The sequence below is a fragment of the Vidua macroura genome, chromosome 6, assembly GCF_024509145.1.
Source record: "Vidua macroura isolate BioBank_ID:100142 chromosome 6, ASM2450914v1, whole genome shotgun sequence".
In the NCBI taxonomy this organism is placed as follows: domain Eukaryota; kingdom Metazoa; phylum Chordata; class Aves; order Passeriformes; family Viduidae; genus Vidua; species Vidua macroura.
In genome coordinates this window covers 50,294,502-50,316,619 of record NC_071576.1, presented here as the reverse complement: position 1 = coordinate 50,316,619, position 22,118 = coordinate 50,294,502, and the positions used below count along the sequence as shown (strand labels likewise).

The window sequence follows — 22,118 nt, the reverse complement described above, 5'->3', positions numbered from 1 at the left end:
TTATATGCATTTTAAGATATGAATTCCTTTATTCAGGGAAAGTATAAATCAGTTTTGTGAATAAAATTCTGAAAAACATCTCATTTATATAAGATTAGACATTTTGTCCTTTAAGTAATAACATTCAAGTTGATCCTTATTTTTCATTGCCTCACCTGTAATTGCTATCAGCTTAGTTTTACAGTTATATTCATCTAGCAATATCTTTATTACAGTTCCTTCAAGGAAAACATGCACAGAAGTCATAACAAAGTTCCTTCTCCTCTCTTGAAAGGGGATATTTGCAATACAAAATAACATTTAACTGTTGCAAATTTGCTACTTGTAGTTAGTCAAAATGACCAAAACTTCCTAGAATTTTAACTGCTATTTTGTCAGCATTTCATATCCTGGGTGCAGTTAACTTCAGAATAAAAGAAAGACACAACTATACCTTTTCTCAAGTTTTGAGCCAATGAGAATGTGTAGTTAGAAAAAGAAAAACCTTTTATGCCATAAAATCAATAGATCACACCTGCGTTTCTTTAGAGGTGTTCACTTACAATTCTTGTCAGATCAGCTTGAAAGACTGGCTGAGGACTTGACTAGAAAGTCTGCCCATTTTTGGAGAAATCCCTGTTATTACCACCCATCTTAGTGCAAATGTTCTGTAGGTGAGGTAATCGGGAAATGAAACTTCTTCAATTCAAAAAAATAACTTTCATTTTGGGCCAAAGCCTTCACCAATTCCAAGGAGAGTCACCAGATTTTATTCCCAGGTGGCTCCATTTTTGAGGCTCTAATAGGAACCAGAGAGCTCTATGAGTACATTTCCGTTTGATTTCACATTTACAAGTTTCGTAACACCAGTGCAATCAAGAGCACCACAGATGATCCAAGACACTCCTGAGCTTTTATGAACCAATGTTCACCTGCAGAACTGACACAGTTACAAGCTCATATGAATGTACAGACTGGCTGATGCATTTCAATTTGCAGGTGATGCAGCACATGGCACAGGGAACCAACCCCACCATGAAAGCAGCACAAAGAAATGGTTTTGCTTTAGAATGAACTTATACAGTATCTTAACCCACATTTCTGAAGATGCAGCATTTTCAGAAATAGTAAAAATACACAGTATAAAAAGGAAGTAGACACTTTGAAACAGATGCACTGGCGCCCTGTAACTTAAAATCACTCCCCTTTTATAGCAAATACAGTAAGCAAAGAAAAACCACAAACGACCTGGGCACTGTGGAATATCAAAGAACAGGCAAGGAAGCACAGACTCAAGCATGCCACTAATGAAGCATTTGCAGAGTCACGCAGATGAGCCACGCAGCAGCTGACCTGATAGGTGGAATTAGTTGGCAAGTGCTGCAGTAACTGAGCAATTGTGTAATTTCTTATACTAGCCAACTTAGCCTGATGTCTCCTTAATCGAATGAGAAGCAATGTTAACTCTTCAGGCTGCAGGTATTTAGACACATTGTAAAGAGAAAATTAGCAGTCTTCAGGGAGAGGAACTATAATTACATTTTTCACCTCAGTGCCCAGAAAGCAGTTACTTGACATGATTAAGCAATTATTTACTTAACTCTGCATTTGGTCAAACAAACATAATAAAACTTGAATACTCTAATAACAGAAAGCTCACCCCTGCTCATGTTGCAGATAAAGGCAAAAGTCCTATAGGCTTTACTGGGTTAAGATTAAGCTCTCATTCAAGTTATTTATGCTTTAACTAATACAGTTAAGATTAATGACTATGGATTTTAAAACTTGGCTGCACTAGTGGGAGGACACAAGAGGAGCTGTGCTCTGCACTTACCGACTTGCCGTGCAAGCTGGGTGCGCTCACCGTGTGCGTCATGTAGCCCATGGCAGGCATGGAGCGGCGATCCAGGTGAGTGGAGCTCTGCAAGAAGCCACAGCCACAAGGTAAGGATTGTGCCAAGTGCCAGCTGTGGCAAATTCAGTCTGCACCACTGCCACAGATTTTCTACTTGAATTCGTCACATGCTTAGATCAGGGTAACACTCACTGGCCAGACCAATCCTTTGATGATTAAAAACTTATGAACAAATGCAAATTCAGCACATGTGATGCTGGGCAGAGCAGTGGATTGTGGCAGCATGAAATGCTTCAGCAGAATGTGCAATGTAGCTTTCAGCAAATAAAAAAAGACTTCATGAAGTTCCCTCCCCACACCCAAAGTCTCCCAGAAAAAAGTTTGGTTGGATGATGCCCTCTGACAGCAGGCTTGTACTGCACATAGCAACACCCGTGAATGCTCTCTTTTAGCCAGGCAATGTGAAGCTACTGACATGACTGACACCTTGTGGCAATGGCTTCCATCAATACCAAGGAGTTTTTTAATAATCATCCTTGATCTGCCCCTTTCTGCTTACAATAAGAAAGCCTACTGCACACTCATTTTTTCATCTTTCTCTCAAAGCCAAAGTTCTATGGGTTCTTCAAGGCAGACTAAATGTCTCATTTATTTTTATTCCTGTCTCTCACTGAATTTGCCTCGCCTGCCTTGTTTTTTTTTAAGTGCAATTGAATGGAATTTAATAAAGCAGTACAAGGAGTGTGGAGTATCACAGATTAATGCAGACACATTTAAATGTAGAATGATGCTGTGTGTTTATATAGAAAAACATGAGCATTTTTCTCTACAAACTTTCTCAGAAGTTCCACAGAAAAGTTTTCCTGATGAAGAACTGTGTTTCCCAATATTGGTAAAGCCAAGATGCCATGAAAAGAGCTTAAAATTTCTGCAGTTGCATCGCACAGGAAAGGAAAAGACTGCTGTACATGCCTTTGTAAGGATGTCATGCTCCTTCAACTTACACGTGGAGAAACCAATGTGTGGTAGAATATAATCAGGAGTTAAAAATATTTATTTCCAGTTCTGCAAATTGCTAGACTATTACACCCTCTGACAGAATATTATAAATCTATAAATGCTGAAAGACACCCAACAGCTACACCACATATACACTGGAAATAAATCTAAACTGTGCATGAAGCTGAAGCCTAAAGTCATGGTCCTAAACCCACACTGGTATCTGGATTTACAAGTCTCTCTCTTTGCAGATACTTTCCCTTATCAGAGGCCATGGCTGAGGTCAAAGAATTAAGTGAATACAGAGGCTTTCAATACCAATTATTCCAGACCTACCAAGACAAGTCAATCCTTCATTGATTCAACACAAATTTCTCCAAATTCCTTAGGCAAGGAGAGCATTTAGAGTACTGAACAGGGAAACCTCTGTCACCTCTGGATAAGAGGGTAGAAAAGTCCTTACCAAAAAAACCCCACACAAACTATTCAGACAGTTGAAGCTTCAGACCAACAGTATTTGAATTTGGTTAGCCCAATGATAAAGACTCTGCAATGGATCTAACTATTAAATGCATGAAAAAAATATATTTTACTGTAATAATAATAATAATAATGTGCCTTTTGCCATAACTTAAAGCAGAATCAGAGGTATGACTAACTATAATAGCAAAACATGTAGAGAAAGCAGGCATGGCAAACACAAAGCTACTGGCAAAAATAAATATCCAAGGAAGATTCCATCCTGCTGAGTTTTATATTCTTGCCTTCATACTCTCTATATAAAAATACTACAATCTGTACACTTTATACATGTAAGCATATGCCTTCCAGTTTTTTATTAAAATATTCCAAACCTATGTGATGTGCCACCAATTTTTCTTTCCTAACCAATAAAAGTTAATAAATCTGATCAGAATGGCAAGAGTTTGAGGAGAAAATTATTCCTTGTATTAGCTTTTACAACTTACATGATCTTTCATACACGAGGAAGGATGCAATGAACCATGACTAAATAAACTCCCCATGTGTGACACCACATGTAGAACGGTTTGTAATCAGTTAACTGGATACCAACCTTTACAGCACGATTCCAAATCTTCCTGGGGGATCCAGCAAGAGGAACATCCACAGCCTGTCTCTCATCAGATGGTTTAACCGTGAGCCTTTCTGCAGGAGTATGTGGTCTCCGTGGGAGGACGTTTTTTGGAGGTCCAGGTGGAGGAATATCAGATGGAGAGGGCGGAACAGATATTGATCGTGGAACATCTAATGAACTTTTGGACTTAGCACGATCAATGAAATCTGAAGAAGCTACATAAAGTGGGGCCGTGGGGCTGCCATGTTTGAACTGCTGTCTCTGCTGCCACTCATACAGCTGCCACACAGTTCCATCCTTATTTGCTTTCCTCTCCTCCTGGGACATCTTCAAGTGGCTGACACGATCTTGTGCGTATTTGTAGTCACTCGGCAAATTGCGGTTTGGTGGCGGTGAGCTCCCTGAAGGCTGCCAGGTATTCTTTGGCAAAGTGTGATAGTTTTCAGGAAAAGGAGGACTGGGACCCTGACGTGTAAGAGTCTGATCAGAAGTGAGGCTGTAAAAAAAAAAAAGGAAAGAAAAGGGTAAATTTTAGCACACACTGATGAGTGGGAGTGACTGGTAAAAAACACCTCTAATGACATAAGCAGAGGAGATACAAGACATAAAACAGACATTTTAACAGAATTCACAGAAATATTAACAAAGCAATATTAATGACATCTATCCTGCACACAAACAATACACTGCAGAAATACAAGATTTTAATTTAGTGTTTTAACCTAGGACGAACCACTAGAAACAAACTTAAGGAACAGCAGCATTATGTACTTAAACTAAAAAGAAAGTCAAGAACATGAAGAAAGGAATTATTGTCATGTTTATTGAATGAGTCTGTAAATCAAAATATTCCTTTTCACAGAAAGTGTGCTCACCACTAGGTGGTGCAGTTTACGAAAACAATATAAATATCTTTAAAAGCAAGAAGAAATCTCACCAATCCCAGAATATCTCGGATAGTTTTTCTTCATGTGAATGAAGCAAAAAGAAAATGGTAAGAAACCACTCAAAGTCCACAGGTCTGTAGAATTTATTTCCACCTAATGCTACTAGTTCTACTGATTTGACCAACGCGAGACTTTTTACAACAATGGTCATTGACAAATTAGAATATAAAAAAGTATTACATCCTGGCTTTAGTACTGGACCCATAAAACACTTAAGCTGTACAAACTAGATATTTTAGTAGGTAGTGTTAAGACAGAATTGGCAAAAGTTTTGATGAAGCCTAGTTAGCTCCCTCTCCTCCTTTGAAGACAAAATCTTTCCATAGCCTCGTGTATAAGAGCCTGCCCATCTAATTTCTGATTCTTCAGTCAGATATCTGGGGCTTTTGTACTTGGAGTCATTTGCCCATTGATCCAGAATCTCCAAAGAGAAAACCATTCTGCAAGGCTTGCTACAAAGCATCAAAACAAAAAAAACCTAAAATTAAAAAAAACAACCCAGCACAAAACCACACAAAAAAGAAACTCTAAGCATGTTTCATCACTTCACCCAGTAAGTTCCATTCTGCATGAGAGGGAGACCTCATGGTTTGGAAAATGCAGGAATTCCACATGAAAGAAAGGCCAGGATGGAAAAGACCATCTTTGTTCAGCATCCAAGAATAATTGAAGCAAGGAGGAAAGAATTGCTACCAGTAACTGCTGCTCAGTAGCTGCCACTGTCCCTTTTTACTTGCAGAATTTGACACTATTGGACTGCCTTGAAATACGGGTACTCTCAAGAGGATACATAATTCCTCATGCCAGCAAGCAGAATAACAGTCTTGCACTGCCTGGTGGATTACAAATCTGTAAAGGCTCTGCTCCCTCATACCACAAAATCTTGATGTTACCTCAAATTTCAGAGTGAAGGTTAAAGAAGGCAGGTAGTATTAATACAGGCAACTCAAAGATCAGCATACAGTGGTCATGGAACCTCTTTTAATTCTCAAATTCATTGCATCGTGGGCACTTTGAATGTACTTGGCTGGCAATTTTTTCCACAGGAAAACATGTGGTAGAAATGTATTTCCTCTAGATAGCAATAAGAACCAAGAATGCTTGGAGGGGATAATGCTTCAAAAGGACATCTGAGGCAGGCATGAAGCTAAGACAGATTCCTTTGGTGATTTCTCTGTGGAAAAACAGGGAAGGGGGACTTGACTACTCCTATACCCCAGTTTAGTGGAGACCTCATGAAGGTGTAAGCAAACTATCAGATGCTGCAAACCACCTGTGTGTGATTATTTTCTAACTGGACATTAAAAGGCAGAATATTGAGATCAGCTGGAATTGGTGGCAGTCAATGAAGCCACCAGGGCTGGCAGCTTTAGGAGCAAAACCAACCTGAAAACAAAGACAACATGAGTTTTGTTTGGGGCAGGGGGAGTTATGTCTTCCTTCTAGAAAAGGATGAATTTTTCTGAGAAGAACTAAAAACTTATTTTGAAAGCAGTACATGGAGCAGCTGATATGAGCCAGTTTCATGCAAATCTCAGCCTGCTATAAAAAGAGAACAAAGTTGAATGTGGATAACATTGCACAGGGAAAGTCATATTCAGAGCTGAACTTTGGAGGCAACTGCCTACATAGAGGCACATTGTGTTTTCTCAGTATCTGAAGTAGGGAGAAACCTCAAGCTGAGATGACAGGCTTTAAGCTGATGGCATCTCTACCACACAAGGTTTGAGATGCTTAGAGATAATTTGCATCATATAAAAATAGGCTCTGAGACGACACACCAACTTCTAGATAAAGAATAATGTCCCAAATGGCTCAAATTAGTCCACAACGGACTATTGCTTTCTTGGAGGTTAAGAGCAAAAGTGAGCAAAAGCAGCTGTTCTTGAGAATCTCCCTCATCTGAATGATGAGGTGTAGAGGATACAAAAAAAGAAAGCAGACATTAAAGAGTGCATAAATGGCCTGATGTCATATTATATGACTCTTGGCCATGAAAACCTTCAGGGTCCGCAATGGGAAGCAACCACACAGAAGATACTGTAAAAAGAGAAGATAGATGTTCAAAAGACAAGAAGTACTATTATTAGAAACACTGTGCCCATTCATGGGGATGCACAGAAGCTAACAAAGACAAGTAATGTTTCTTCCTTAACCAAATCAGGAAGGAACAGAAAGTTCTGCACAACAAGAAAGGTTTTAACACTCTTTGCAAGGAAGGAAGTATCTCAACATCACTGTATCTAGGGGGGAATATTAAGCTTAATCAGATTTATGTATTTCTAAAATGCAAGTAAACTGTTAGAAATAGCACGTTCTTCATAATTATACACCAAGTTTATACAGGCACTGGAATCAGATCAAAACCTAACAATTTCTGAACAGCTGCCATTTGATGGTCCTGACCTTGACCTTTAACTACTTAAACCCAAAACCTCCTGAAAGCCTCCTTTCAAACTTTCTTCAAGTTCTTGGGATCTCTCTGAAAGGCTGTCATAAATCATACCAAAGCAGGTATTCCCATCTGCTGAGAATAGAGTGGGATTAGATGGCTACACTGGATTCCACTGGAGTGCAGCTGAGAGGCCACTGAGAGAGGTGGGTCTCCAAAGTGACAGCTAACATTTACAACTCAGCAAACAGAGTGCTTCATTAAAAAGGGAAGTAAAACATCTATTTGAAAGGTCTGAGGATCTATATAAAAGGAGCCATTCCTACAAGCAGTCATATGAACAACCTCAGTATTTGCGTAAACCCTTTAGCTGAAAGAGTTCTTTCTTGTCATAAGCAACTTGCTGGCAAGCACTGCATCTGTACACACCTGAGCCAGGAAACAAATAAAAACTGTACTCATTCTGTGTTCAAGAGTTATCCAGCCTCCTGAATCCTCAGAGGTTCTCTATTTGTAACATTTTAGCTGGAATAACAATCAACATGGAGCTTTAAAAAATTAAGCGATCTACTCTACTACTTACTAAAATCAAAAAGGAATGTCAATCAAATGATCATCTCTAGCTTAAATTTCTACACCACGCAATCAGGAAGATATTTGACAACTAACATTCCACTTCGATCCATCACTTAACAACCCTGCAGCAATCTCAGCAGGTGCCATTGGAAAGATGACTCTGTTAATCTTTGGGAAGGTAACATGCAATTTATTCTGAATGCAGAGAATAGAATGGCATTTGTCAGGAAAAGGCAAAGAAAACAAGGTCAACTGAGCCAAAACAGACATTTTTAGAGGTATGTATATGCAGATATAGAGCTCTATCTAGAAGTAGATACACACTGACATACATACATATATCTATCTTTATTTTCACTGAATACTTAGCAGCTCCAGCTGAGGGAACTGGTTTCTTCTAGAACAAAGCCTGGCACCTGCAACAACACTATCTTAACACTGCACCTGATCCACACCCCTGAAGTTAATTTACTGGAAAGAGGAATTTGGAAGAAAACCATACTTATTTAGCTATCAGTCAAGTCTGCCACTGCCAAGACTTCTGATGTAAAAAACACCAACACAAGCTTTTTAAGCATTAGCTCATTAGTTCAATCAGTTTTTGTATTATTTCAGACAAATCAATGTGTGTAATAAGAACTAACTTGCCAACTACTTTTTTTCATTAAACTCATTCTTTTGAGAAGTCCTGATTAACATCCAAGCAAAAAAGATGGAAGTTAATTGACTCTAGCAGTCTGAAAGAATATTAAATAATATAAAAAAGTAAGAAAGCATCTTCAAGGGTAATTTCAAAAATAAAAGAGTAGAAGAATGGACTTCCACACAAAATTAGGAAGCCTTAAACTTTTTACTGGCTCCAAATTGACAAACATTAGCTTAAGAAAATAATTTTAAAAATTCCCAAAATGTTGTTTCCGTCCTAAAAAACACATGCCAGTGTCTCTTGTTTGTTTATACTACAATTAGATTTGAGCAGATTTATAAAACACTAATTCACTAGAACAAGCATATTTGAAAAATCCTCACAAGTAGCATCAAGCCCAAATGTTTTTCCTGACACAAGGTGACATTCTGAACAGAAATATGTTCATCATTTCATTTTTCCAACTGGTACTTAATCTGACTTTGAAAGCAAAACAATTATGAGATTTTCAAACTACAAAAGCATTTCAGTGTGCATTTCACCTATTGGTACTATTCATGTAATTTTCAGGGACTGAAAATGGAAAAGAGACCATCCTGGGATGTCTTCATTGGCTAAATAAATATATGGAGACCTTTCAATATGTAATACACACACTGCGACTCTGAGTGCAATGATCTGATATAGAGGAGTGAATGGATGTTTGGAACAGGAACAGAAGAGAGAAGGAAAGTAAGGAGCATTCTTTGGTAAACAATTACCTGTAAGTTATATTGTGTAATTGTTTATGAATAAAAGGTTACAGAGGGTTGCACTTCACTTTCTGGCTGTTCAAAATTTAAGTACATTTAAGAAGTTCTAAGCATCCATGGTGATTAAAAGAAGGAAAATAACATAGCATGCTAATCTCACTTATTCTGTTTGCAATACTATGACAACATTAAAGATATTTGATTAGCCAATCCCATATTGGCTTTTCCAGGAGACAAATGCCTGAAAAATACCATTCTGCACTGAAGGAAAAAGTAAGTCTCCTTACATCTCTGTAAAATATTTTTCTGATTTGCACTGAAGGTATCAGACACTTTAATTTAAGAAAATGCCACTTGCCCATCTAGTTAAAGATGGGCCTATTACCAACCTTTTTGTATCTCCTTTCTGGACTTTCACCCAGTGCTCCACTTGAGCCATGTTACTTTTCCTTTGAAACTGCTTATCTGGATTTGTTCTGGGAACAAACCCTCTTTTATATGAGCCAGTACCATTCTGCTCCACTAGCCCAGCACTCATACTTAATGAACTAGGAAGAGTTCCATTCTTCTCAGCTGGCTGAGGCTGAGCTACTTGGGACCACGATGAATTCCATAAGCCTGGAAATAATGAATCAGCTTCTGTTAATGCATGCTTAGCCTTTCCCTTTTTGGTTTCCAGAGTTTCTTTTCTGTGGATGTAACGCTCCTCCTCCTCCTTTTCTCTTCTTATCTCTTCACGCTTATCGAATCCAAGCATTTCAGCTGATTTCTGATAACTTTCTTTTGTGTCTGTAATCTCTGCCTTCACACACTCTTTGCAGGCATCCATATGATTGACTTGGGGAACAGCTTGCTGATCCACTTTTTCAGTTTCCCTGAAAAGTAGATGTGGGTCAGTAATGAACACTGTTTAAATGTGAAAAGTTCATGTGGTCTTGTTGCTCTTTTACAAAGGATACCCACAAAATCACTGCCTGCAGACCGTGATAAATTTGATGTTACAATAAATATGCTCAGCAAAACTCAACTGCTATCCCAGTTAGACAAAAGTTACCTTTATTGTGCTGTCAAGAAAGCAGAAATTACTTATATACATCTGTAAAAATGACTGAAAATACCAGTATTGTACAAAATAAGTGTTCAACATAACATTATGTACAAAAAAGCTGTAAATAAAAAAATCTTCCTATCCTAGGAAACACTGAAAGCCAAAAAACCAAAACTAAGCTGCCAACTGCTCATGGCAAAATATAAAAAAAGTCTTTCATATTTTTGTAGATGCCTCAGGGACTAGTCACTTCTGGCCAAGAGAACAGAGCAATATCCACATTTAAGTCCGTACTATTGCCCAGAGAATTTCTATTGGGGAGCTACTCCTGAAGAAAAAATTGCTCCATGCTGCAGTACACACTAGCTTATTTATTTACCTTATTGCCTAAATAATATCAGAAATCTTGATACTCAGTTTAAACTCACTATAAAATGTCTGAGGATTCTGAAAGTTTCATGTTGCTTTTAACATATACTTCATTTGCAATTTTCTTCATCTTATAGACATAAGCTTCTCAACAACTTTTTTCTCTCGCAACGTAATGGGTTCTCACTGATCTCAGGGTAGCACCTCATCTCTGAAACGAAGTTCAGCTTCTTTAAGGCTTTATGGAAAGTAAATTCAGAGTAAGTGCCATGATAAAATTGTTTTCACTTCAGTCTTATTAGAAAAGAATAGTCTACTTAGGGGTAAGGACATTGGATCCATACTTCTATTGTGCCAAACTTCCCCAATTTTTCTTTCAATTATTCCTGTCCTTACAAAGAAGATAAAGAAAGAGATACAAGGTTGTTTCATGAAATTTAAATTACATCTAGAAAGTGTAAAGCTCTGGAAGAGACACTGATCCTTTGCTTATTATATGACTGGCCAGAAGAAAGCAGTGTGAGATACTCGGAGAAACTGCACCATGACATTTCAATCCTCACAGCCCACAGTGGCTAAAGCAGGGCTGTCTCACAGAACAGTGCTCCTTCACATGGTGGAGTAGGCAAAGAATCACATTCCAAAGCCAAAACATCAAGAAGGCTATATCAATTTACAGAAAATGAAAAAAAACTGGCAACACATTTTGGCACAGCTGAATTTGTTCATTATCAATTCATTCCTGCATATATTATTTGATATCCATTAACTCTATGCACTTATGATTTACCCATTTAGCACTCATTTCCCCCTTAACAGCACTTCAATCCTAATTCTAAACACTTGTTTGAAACAACTCATAAAACTTACATTCTTTCTCCTCTACTTCTCTCTCCCAAAGGCTGCCAACTGGCTGTGGCAGGTATATGAATCTGCCCACAGAAACTGGAACTTTTTACCTGAAATTCCCTAAAATACCATATATAGAGAGAAATTGATCCAGGTCACTAAATGTGGGCATACAATTTGCATGTATACACAGATACTGAACACCAGGTTTTCTTATACCAGTTAACTATTTTGCAATAGAATAAATTGAAAATAATTAAAGATAAATTAAAAATAAAGATAAATAAATTGAAAATAATTTAAAATAATTCTTTCTTTAAAATATGAAAGAGTTTTATATACCTACCTACAAACAGCAGTGTAAGATACCACCAGAGGTGATTTATGTAAGATATTACATTTTTATAAGATTGTAAGTTTTTTTTATGTAAGATATTGAATTTCTTTAAAAGCTTCTGAGTGGAACTTGCCTCTTCAGTGAGGAGCGTGTCTGCATGAGAGCAGCCTGGTTCATAGCCCGGATCCAGGCATTCATATCCTCCTGGGTGTCAGCACTGAAGTAGTACGTCCTCATCCCTGTGTGCTCTGCCTGAGAGCCAATGACAGAATTCTTGTTATAAATATATGCCCTCATACCTGTGTGAACAGCCTGGAAGAAAAAAGAAGAAATCAAAGTCCGACAGATCTTTCACTTTTTCCCACCAAAAATTAACTTAAAAACAACTTTTCTTTGACTGCTTCTTGAATTTGGGGTGAAGTATCACAGTGCCACAATGGGCTGTAAGGGCAGTAAACTCAAAAGGCACTCCAGGTTTTACTGAAATTCTTCTGCCTCTTTCTAGAACTATTAAGCTGAAAGTCCAGTGCTTCTGATTTTCACAGTGGGAAATTTCAGCTTTTCTTTTTCTTTTAATTGATACATTTCATTTGCCATTAATACTACACTAAACAGATTGAAGAAATCCCTATACTGAACAAATTTAAGGAATTCTCAATGAGATGTGCATCAGCAAGTAAATTTTCCCAGCTCATTTAATAAAGAAATTTATTCAGACAAAAATCTTACCTTTTAAGCAATTAAACTGCTAATTTAAGAACAGATTATAATGCATATTAGGATCTATTGGTTAAAGTGTGCACTTGAACACGTATTAGCTGCACAGTCACAAGACTTACTAATAAAAGTTAGTAATATTGATGGAATTATCACAGCACATAAAATACTGACAATTATCTCTGCACACTAAAATACTCCATGAAATTCCACTGCAAACTAGAGGTACTGGGCAATTTGTCTACAAATATATTCAATATTCAAATTGATTCAATATAGAGTATCTTTGTAACTCTACACTAGTTGAATTTAATCAAATCTCGTCCATATTTGTATTAGCAATAGTATAAATATTACCAAATCATATAAATCCTGCAACACTTCTGAATTAGCAGGGATTAGCAGGGAGAGATTTATCTCCTTACTTTCCAAAAAAACTGAAGACACTATACTCTGCTTGAAAGCTCTTGTAATGATATTAAAATGAAATTAGTAATTTAAACTTATTTTTATAAATAAGTTTTTTATAAAACTAAGCCTGCTATCACACACAAAAACTAGTAGCATCAAATATTGCTGACATGGAGACTTTTAAAAAGAAAAATAATTATATCAAAATTTTAATTTGGCTACATCTGTTTCTAAAGGGTAAATGTACTTTGTGAGTCCTGCCTAAATAATTGGTCTTTTTATATTGATGAAATACTCTCCCCCTCGTTATTCTAAATCAATTTTTTTTAAAAAAATGATTGTAGAGACAATCATAGATGGCTTCAGAAAGAAAAGTTTTGACAAAACCCAGGCTATTTAATCCAGTGCAGCCCCTCCTAAACCTTATAACTTCAGTTGTTTACCTAGAATTTCCCAAATTACCATGACCTTAGAGACTTGTATCAACAATTCCGAAGAGCAAAATATGTGCTTGCTATTACAGCGCTTTTAAGTAAGTTCTGTGCAGAATTTCCTCCCTTCCTATGGCAGGCTGTTCCCCTGAATGTGTGAAACATGGCCTTTCCCTTCTGTGCCTCAAGCAAGGAAGCCTGAGCTTGTTTTGAAAACTGGAGACTGAAGTAGAACAGCCAGCCAGAAAAAGGAGAAGGAGGAGAAGGAAGAGAAAGAAAAAGTTACATAAAGAAGTCAAGACTCTCTCCTGCTCAAAAGAGTCTCCACTTCCCAACAACATGGGCCAAAAAGGGAATACAAGGTGGTTTCTTCACAATTCCCACCATTAGCTGCCCACCTGAACACAGAAAAACAGCACTTGCACATATTAAACAATAGCTCTGATCAATCACATATTCATTCAAAGGACTTTATTCATGTTTGCCTGCTTGAGTTCTTTGGTTTTTCTTTGTTGTTATTGGGGGTTGTCTCTTTTCCTCCACTTCAGAACATGAGAATGCTCAAAGCAAATATGATTTAGAACCATGAATTCATTATAATTTACAGTTACCATCCAGTGTATGAAGAGACCAAAAACTGGCAGCTCCAGATAAAAAAGAAAATGGTGACTTTGATGTGACACCTTATGACTACAGAGATCCTTCACAGAGCAGGGTGATCCCACAGAAGGTGTTAAAATTCAGAAGTGAATCAATTCCTGCAACAAAGTAGACTATGCATGTCCCACTGCAGATGATGCAGTAGGATCCAACCATTCACTGGTTTTATACTTGCTTAAAAAACCCAGAATTTTGGAGAACTATCTGCCGAGACTGCATACCACACCAAGAAATGGATTTAACAGCTGTCTTAATCGACCTGTATGCCCTGATCAACATAACACACTTGTGTTTTAAGTTTCTCTTTGAACACAGCTGCAAGCACTGACTAAGAGGCTGCAGGTGAAAACAGTATCAAAATGCAAACTGTGCTGCACCACTCTCTCTTGAAAGACTGAAGATTTCACAGCCATAAACATTCCCAGCTTCAGAAGGGATAGTGGAGATGGTGTGTGATTGCCAACAAACACAATATCCTCAAGTTCACGATACATAACACTGGTTAAGGGAAAATTCTAATTTATTTCAGTTATTTATTAGTAGTGTGTTTTATATGCAAGAAAGATACTTTGTGCCAACATCCTATACCTGTCCCTGCTGGCAGACAGAAGCTAGAAGGCCTTTTGGGTTTGGATTTTTTTTTTTAAGCCAAAGCTATTAGGATGGCTACAGCACACTAAAAAGCCTAAAACACAGGACATGCTCACATGTACACCATACACACAACAGGGAAAAAATAATATTGGTACCTATTCATGCATTCAGATGCCTTAATGTGGATAGATTGAGAAGAAAAGCAGTCTCTCTCCCATAGTGCACAGTAGGAGAAATGGACAGTAAACCCCAAGAGCATATCAAAAGGTCAAGACAAGGACAAAAAATTAAACAAGTTAAAATCATTAAAAGATTCATGTTTAAAAAAAACAACCAAACAAACAAAAAATCCCTCCAAAAAACCCAAACAAACAAAAAAACTTAATAAAAGACTATACTAAAAGTAACTAATGCCTACAGCTGTTGTGTTCACCTCCACTTGCTCAAAATACCTAAGACAGAAAAGCCACCATTCACAGAACAAAGGGATAACTAAAGGAACAGTTTTCTAACTGTAATCTTTCCAAGTTATTTCTGTCAATGACCTATAATATACAGAAATTTCTCTCCCCTCTTCCAAATTCAAAACCAGCACCTCTCAAATTTACAACCCTTGGCATTTCTTCACCTGACTCCCCAGACCCAGAGCACTATGGGAGCCTAAGAAAGCAATGCTGACTCAGAGAATATAAAGGAACAAACTATGTAATTTTTTTTTTTTTTTTTTTTTTTTTTTTTTAGGAAAACCAGCAACATCAAAGAAATAGATACGAAGTTTGTCCTGGTCCCAGTGGTCTAAGCAATAAACAAATACTTCCAATACTTCCATTAGTAAGACCAGTTAAAAATAATTTTCATTATTTGAGGACAAGGCTTCTAAAAAAACTGTGATGACATGAACTTCCATAAACTGAAATTATTCATGTCCAAAACGATTGTATTACTACAAAATACAGGCATTTCTCTTCACAGGAAGTATTTCCAGCTATATATGAATGTTTTACAAGCCTTTTCACATTAAAATCTAAACACTGAATTTGTGCTCACTCATATTGGTACCAACAAAAAACTATTATTTTAAAATGCAGCTATTAGACTAATTAAATATCTCTAGGATGTGAGCTGCTAAACCAAATATGCAGTAAGGACCTCAAGTTCTAGGCTCACACACAGCTCAGTGACAGTGGCTTCCAGCTAGTCAGAGCACTTTGCTTGACATAAACAGAGGAAGTGAAAGAATTGTCAAGACTCAAAAATTTTATCAAGATCAAGACATAAAAGCACAGTTTCTAAACAAAAAAAAATTAAATGCACATACTGTTATATTTCAAAGTAGGGGTCTGATTGCATTTCAAAAGCCTGTAGGCTGTTCTGCAGGCCTGTAATTGTTAAACACCCAATGAGACATAAAAACTTGAACTGGACCTCAGGAGGTGATGAAAGGAAAAGGGTTTTGAGAACTCCTACAGCACACATTTTAACACTTTGCAATGTTTAACACAGACCCCAGTGAGCATGTATTTTACAAGCCTCCTTCTAACCAAATCACATGCACAAAGCATCCATGTATTTGCTTAGCAAATTTCCTTCCTTTAGCTTTGCAAACAAAAGAGTTGCATTTTTTCCAGTTTTGCTGTTTCCCTAGCTTCCAAATTCATTGCTACTTCAAATGGGAGCCAATCCTTCTGTTGTAACAGAAGATTTACAACAACCTCAATAAAGGGCAGGCTAAATGTAAAAAATGCCATAGCACATTCTCCTTCTCGTTCAGGTCTTCAATGCAAAAAAAAAAAAAATTCTTATCTTTATTTTGGGCTTAATCTGCTTGTGTGCTCTATTTCTGGCTGTGCTACGCTGCGAGACAGAATGTCCATCTAGGCTCTGGGTCTGGAGGTGTTCTGAAGAGAGGAGATAAAGGTAATGGCTGCTGAGTGATGGATGCCAGCACGGGGGTGCTCTTGCTGTGGGGTGCCCACAGCCAAGTCTGTGACCACTGAACATCAGTGCTGGACAGGGTCCGTGCCACAGGAACCCGACAAAATCCTCCTGCTGCCCTTGGAGTTGGGCCTGAATAAAATCAAACTGCAGCACCCAGCCTGCAGTCAATCATCAAACACCTAAAGCAGAGTTAAAACTGGCCTGACAAACTGATACATGAAATGTTGATTTTTTTAGAGAGTTTTCTAGCATAAACTTTCTTTTGCTATCAACACCCTATTTCTATCTATATCAATAGACATAGATAGACCCTGTGTGGAAAGTCTCATGATATTTCCAGAAAAAGACTCAGATTAAATAACTGGTAGAGCCCATACAGGTATCATATCCTTAAAGGAACAGCAGAAGTCTGCGTTTGCTTCTGGAAAGGTTCAACCATGACTAAACCATGGATTCCACTCCACTTGGCCAGTGGTGACTTAAGAGCATGTGTAAACACCATTTGAATAAAATAAAAAGCAGGGAACCCTAGAAGAGTACACTGAGTTCCCCTCTTTCAGTATGTGCTTCCTCCTAGGAAAAGGCTCTAGAAAAGGAGGGCTTTATGAATCACATTCAGTAAATAGTGGAGGTGAAATGTTTTTCTTAAAGTTTTCTTTGTAGCTTTATCCTGATAACTCATGCTCAATGCATTTGAAAAAGGACAATAAACATTTCCACAAAGTGCACCAGGTCTTTTTAAAACATATTTCCCAAGTTAATATTTGCTTAATAAATTTCAAACCACTATCCACATGAACATAGAACTGAAAGCAAAAAAAGGCAGTCTCAATTTTAAACACCTCAAAAAATTAAAATACAAGAAGAAGTCACATGTTCTTCATAATTTCAGCACAGAAAATATTTAAACAGAGATTCCTTCTAGATCTCCTAAAGTATGTCTGATCAAAACCTGATTTGTAAATTACTTTAAAGTACGTAGCTGATTTGTATGATAGAAAAACAAGTTCTGCTCTGACTTTAAATCTGCCACAGGCATGGAAGTTTCTGAACTTTGCCTAAGTGCTGCAGTTTTGACAATCATTTGGAGTCAGGTTTTTGCACTATCAAGAAGTATGTTTTATTTCGTATCTGTGGGCTTTTATAATGAAGACTAGAACTGTAAATTATACAATTATATTTATTTTAGAAAAAGAAAAAGCACAAAACCACTCATAAATTATATCAAACAAAAGTACTTTTTCCTTTAAATGGTCCATACCACTTAGGATGACTAAGTGCTGTCATTTTCTACCTGTGAGATCTGAGTGGATATTTTTCTTTTTAAAAAAACCACAACAAAACCAAACAGACATCAGTCCATTATGAGATCAAGTACTCTATTACAAAGTAAATAAATTTGTACACAGTACTGGAACAACTTGTCAATACTAATTTCTGATTTTAGAAACAGACTCTTTACTCAGAGACACTTCATTAAGCTCTAAGGACACTTACAAGGTAACAGACATGAATGTCAATTCATAAGCAAAAAAAAAATTGCTATGTCACATCTGAACAGGCAGTCAATAAACCTATCTGCTTTTAAAAACTAGTAACAAGTAAAATAGGAAAACAGATGAGTTCTTGTTTACAACAGCAGCTTTTCTAATGCAAATAAACTATGATTAGCTGATAAGTTTTGCAAATGTACCTTAAAAGAAAATTTGCGATTTATACGATCTTCAGGTCCAACTGGAGATATTACATAACTCGGCAAAGGGATGCTCCCCAGAACAGACTCTTCTCTGCTGTCTGTGGAATAAAAAAATAGAATTTAATTTCCTGCACTGTTCAGTGGGCTAACCATATATTCTCCTTTATGGACACAGAGAAAACAGGTATTAAGCAGAAACAACAGTGGTTCAGACTGAACACAAGGAAATGCATTTTCCCAAGGACAGAGCAGCAGGGGCACACACCAAGGAAGAAGCTGTGCCATATCCATCCTTGGAGCTTTTCAATGCTTGACTTGATTAAACCCTGAGCAACCTGGGCTGACTCCTTTCCTGACCCTGAGTTCACCAGGCACTGGGATGGGACATTTCCTGAAATCCCTTCTGACACGAATTCATTTATGACTCAACACCAATAATACATGCAGAAAAATGTTTTAAAGAAAAAAGATCGGAGGTTGTTTTCTTAATCAGATTGGGGTTTTATTGAGGTGTTTGGATTTTTTTTTTTTTTTTGGGAGGGGGAGGGATGGGGGTTGGATATTGCTTTTTAGCTTCAGCCAGAAGAACACACTTCAAGAATAAAGCTTATTGTGCCAAATGAACAGTGACAGGCTGTAAAACATGATGGACCTTCCATTTAGCACTGTACATCTAGGCTAATTGCTATAATTAGGAAACCTCTCTTACTGCTGGCTCCAAGTGATAGACAGCAGAAATGCAGATCAGGAAATATGAATTCCAAGTCTGATATTCTGTATTGCTTTTCAAAAATTGTAGCACATGAAGTATTCAAAACTTGAAAATAACCTTATGTAATACCTAGTTTGGTCTAAGATCACATCTAACCTTACTTTTTTGGTAGAATTACTGGATTCAGAAGTTCTCACTCCTACTTTGGCCCTTGGATTAAAACTGAACCAATGCCCTGATCTGGCCATAGTGCATTCTCAAAAAGCACAGACATCCAAGTGCAAGCAAATAGGTACCAGAACACAGACCAGAGATGGGATAAATCTTATTTATTCCAGTATTCCAGATATTCTGCAATGTAAACTGTGGCATACACCAAAAATAAATTACGTGAAAAAATATCATACAGCATCCTTTGCTTCCCCTACTCTGGCCTAGAACTTGCTGTCTTGCATTTAAAATGTCTGGCCAAGCAATTATTTCACTGTTCATCTCAGAACAACTAACTTTATCTGAAGAGTTCAGTTAGTTCATGCATTCACCATGATTTGTACAGGTGAACTGTTCAGACCAACTCACAACAGCTGATACCTACTCACCTTTGTAGTAAAACAAACAAAAATCAGCAAGCACAAACCATCGTCTCTTCCATAACCGCATTCCAGAGCTATCCTGAAATGCAAGAAATGTGGTATAATTTTCATCTATGGAAAATAAACAGACACAGTGTTGATCCAGTGAGTAATTTACCAGAAGTTTACCTAAATATTACCACTAAGTGCAAAACAAATGGTTTATATCTTAGCAAAATATTGTGTACTAAGAAAGATAAGAGGCAAAACATCCAACTATAAAATAATGAGGGCAGATTAGTCAAACTGCTCATTTTCATTTAGTAAATAAGCCCTCATCCCAAACAGCATTCAGATTAACTTTGTACACAACCAATGCTTATTTTATCTGCTCAGATTTATCTGCAATAAGGAAATAAAGTGTGTTTCTGATGGCACAAACTCCAACAAAGATTGCCTGCAGACCAAAATGAAAATCCCTACACAGCTGTGAAGTATGACCTCACATTTCAGGCAATGATATCCTATAATTCAATCACCATATGTTACCCATGCCTAAAATGTAATTTAATCAAATATTCCTTAGGAAATAAAACAGGATGCATAATGTGCAAATTTTAATGAAGTATAATATAATATGCCTCTGGAAATATATATAGATATAGATATAACCTTGTCAAAATTAGTATTATTTGCATTGAAATTAATTTCTGAAGCTTTTAAAACTGCCAGCCTATAACCTAGGGAAGTATAGCTTCTTCAGCTTGGGTAGGCTTTGGTGAGACCAGCAGCATAAAAAGTACCTTCAGGTTTTAAGGGCTTACAAACAACGGTTAGGGGACAGAAGGAAATAGGATATACAACATTACTCTAGCTATTTCCCTCCTCCTTTCTGCAATCCAATTAAGTGTGGAAGGACTTTCTTCCCTTCCCATTTTCATGCTACAAGGCTGGCAACACATACTGTGTCTGAGTTCTGTATCTGTCCTGAGAACTAATGGACTTGGGTAGTGGATGTCAACAGAGCTGAGAGCGGAACACAGCAGAATTACATCTCTCCTCCCAGGAGGAAGCAGACAGCTGCCAGCTATTTCACTTTCCCGTGCATGTAAAACCATAATTGTAAGCCTCAGATTTCAGCCTTCTCCTGCCCACCCCTAAATCTAACTGCTGGATCTCTAGTGATAATCTGGTAGACACGGGCTGCCAAATGAGAAGCAGGGAAATTATTCTCATATAACAAACAGTTTTATTTACTTATTACACTCAAAGATGTGTTTCTGTCAGCTTAAGAGTTCAAGACATAGCAGCTGTAGAACTCTGTTCATTGGATGAAATACTATAATCCAGTCTTTGCTGGCTACTGGTCTTGGTGACAGCAATGTATGGTAGATGTGTCCCCATTTCCCATAATTTTCTCCCTCCTACTTCTGGAGAACAAAAAGGCATAGGGACTGGAATTAAGCTTTTGATCAGGGTAGAAGGGCATAACCAAGTAGATAGAGTAAGGCCTTCACAGCCAACCCCAGGCTGACTGTGTTCTGAGAGAGTCAAAGATCAGCCTGACAACCAGCCAGCAGGATAAACCAGGGAAAACAACCAGATTTAGATAACAAAGTTATAGCCTCAATATTGAGCTGTGATGGTGATGCCCATTTATCAGTTTCCTCTTCTGAATCAAACCCATTTGCAAACCTTGGTTTTCACAATTGCCAAGCACAAATTCCTCATTATGGAAGTCTGTGGAAGTACCCAGCACTGCCCTGTGCCACCAACACTGGACCTTCTGCTTTCTCAGTTCCTTGGAAAGCACTAGCTCTTCCTTGATGATTGCATTGAAGGATATGAACAGAAACAGGTGATCACATGAATACCTGCTTGTGCAGCCAGCCTCTTACTATCACAGGAACATTGGGATTCCTCCTGATCGCTTGTTCCCTCTTTCCAAAGCTGTGAACTTTGTTTCCAGTCTTCACAACCTGTAAAGTATAATGTAGCAGTGGTTTCTAAACCGTACTGAGACTCATTTCATATTACAAATACTCTCACTGCAATAACTTATACTTCATTACACAGCAACAAAGTATTCACGGCATTTTCAAGGGCAAGTAAACAGACAATGATATTTACAACAGAACAAAGTCAATCTTCCACCTTCATCAGGACAGTGTGCCAGCTCCTGCTGAAGAGCAGCAGCACTGCTGTGTCAAGCCAGAAGGCGGAACCGTGGAAATTTTAGTGTGCCTGGGAAGTATTTTTGAGAGCTGCATGCAAGTCTCTGTGGAAAACATTGCACTAGTCTCTTACACAGGACTTTGAGTAGATGAATCTTACACTTATTCTTCTTTGTTTGGCTTTTTGGGGGGTTTTTGATGGCTTTTTTTGGTGGATTTTAATTTTTCTTTCCTGTTTAAATTCAAACAACATTGATAGCTTAATAAAATGCTTGGACTCTGCTCCTGTAAACAAAATAAGACAGTGATGCTACCAGGGAAGAGACCTACACGGCAGCCTGTGGAAATCACAAGGACTAGGTAATGAG

At 37.6% G+C, this 22,118-nt stretch overlaps 1 protein-coding gene across 1 annotated transcript in view; it reads right to left on the bottom strand.

The window, feature by feature from the left end:
* PLEKHA7 (pleckstrin homology domain containing A7) overlaps positions 1-22,118 on the bottom strand; it is a 145,221-nt gene that overhangs the window by 26,939 nt on the left and 96,164 nt on the right. Inside the window, exons 6-12 of the mRNA XM_053980581.1 lie at positions 21,451-21,555; positions 19,604-19,676; positions 18,290-18,390; positions 11,979-12,157; positions 9,632-10,117; positions 3,909-4,425; positions 1,814-1,900 (exon numbers count right to left, since the gene is read on the bottom strand). Of these exons, the coding sequence (XP_053836556.1) occupies positions 1,814-1,900; positions 3,909-4,425; positions 9,632-10,117; positions 11,979-12,157; positions 18,290-18,390; positions 19,604-19,676; positions 21,451-21,555 (1,548 nt within the window). The remainder of the gene's footprint in view (positions 1-1,813; positions 1,901-3,908; positions 4,426-9,631; positions 10,118-11,978; positions 12,158-18,289; positions 18,391-19,603; positions 19,677-21,450; positions 21,556-22,118) is intronic.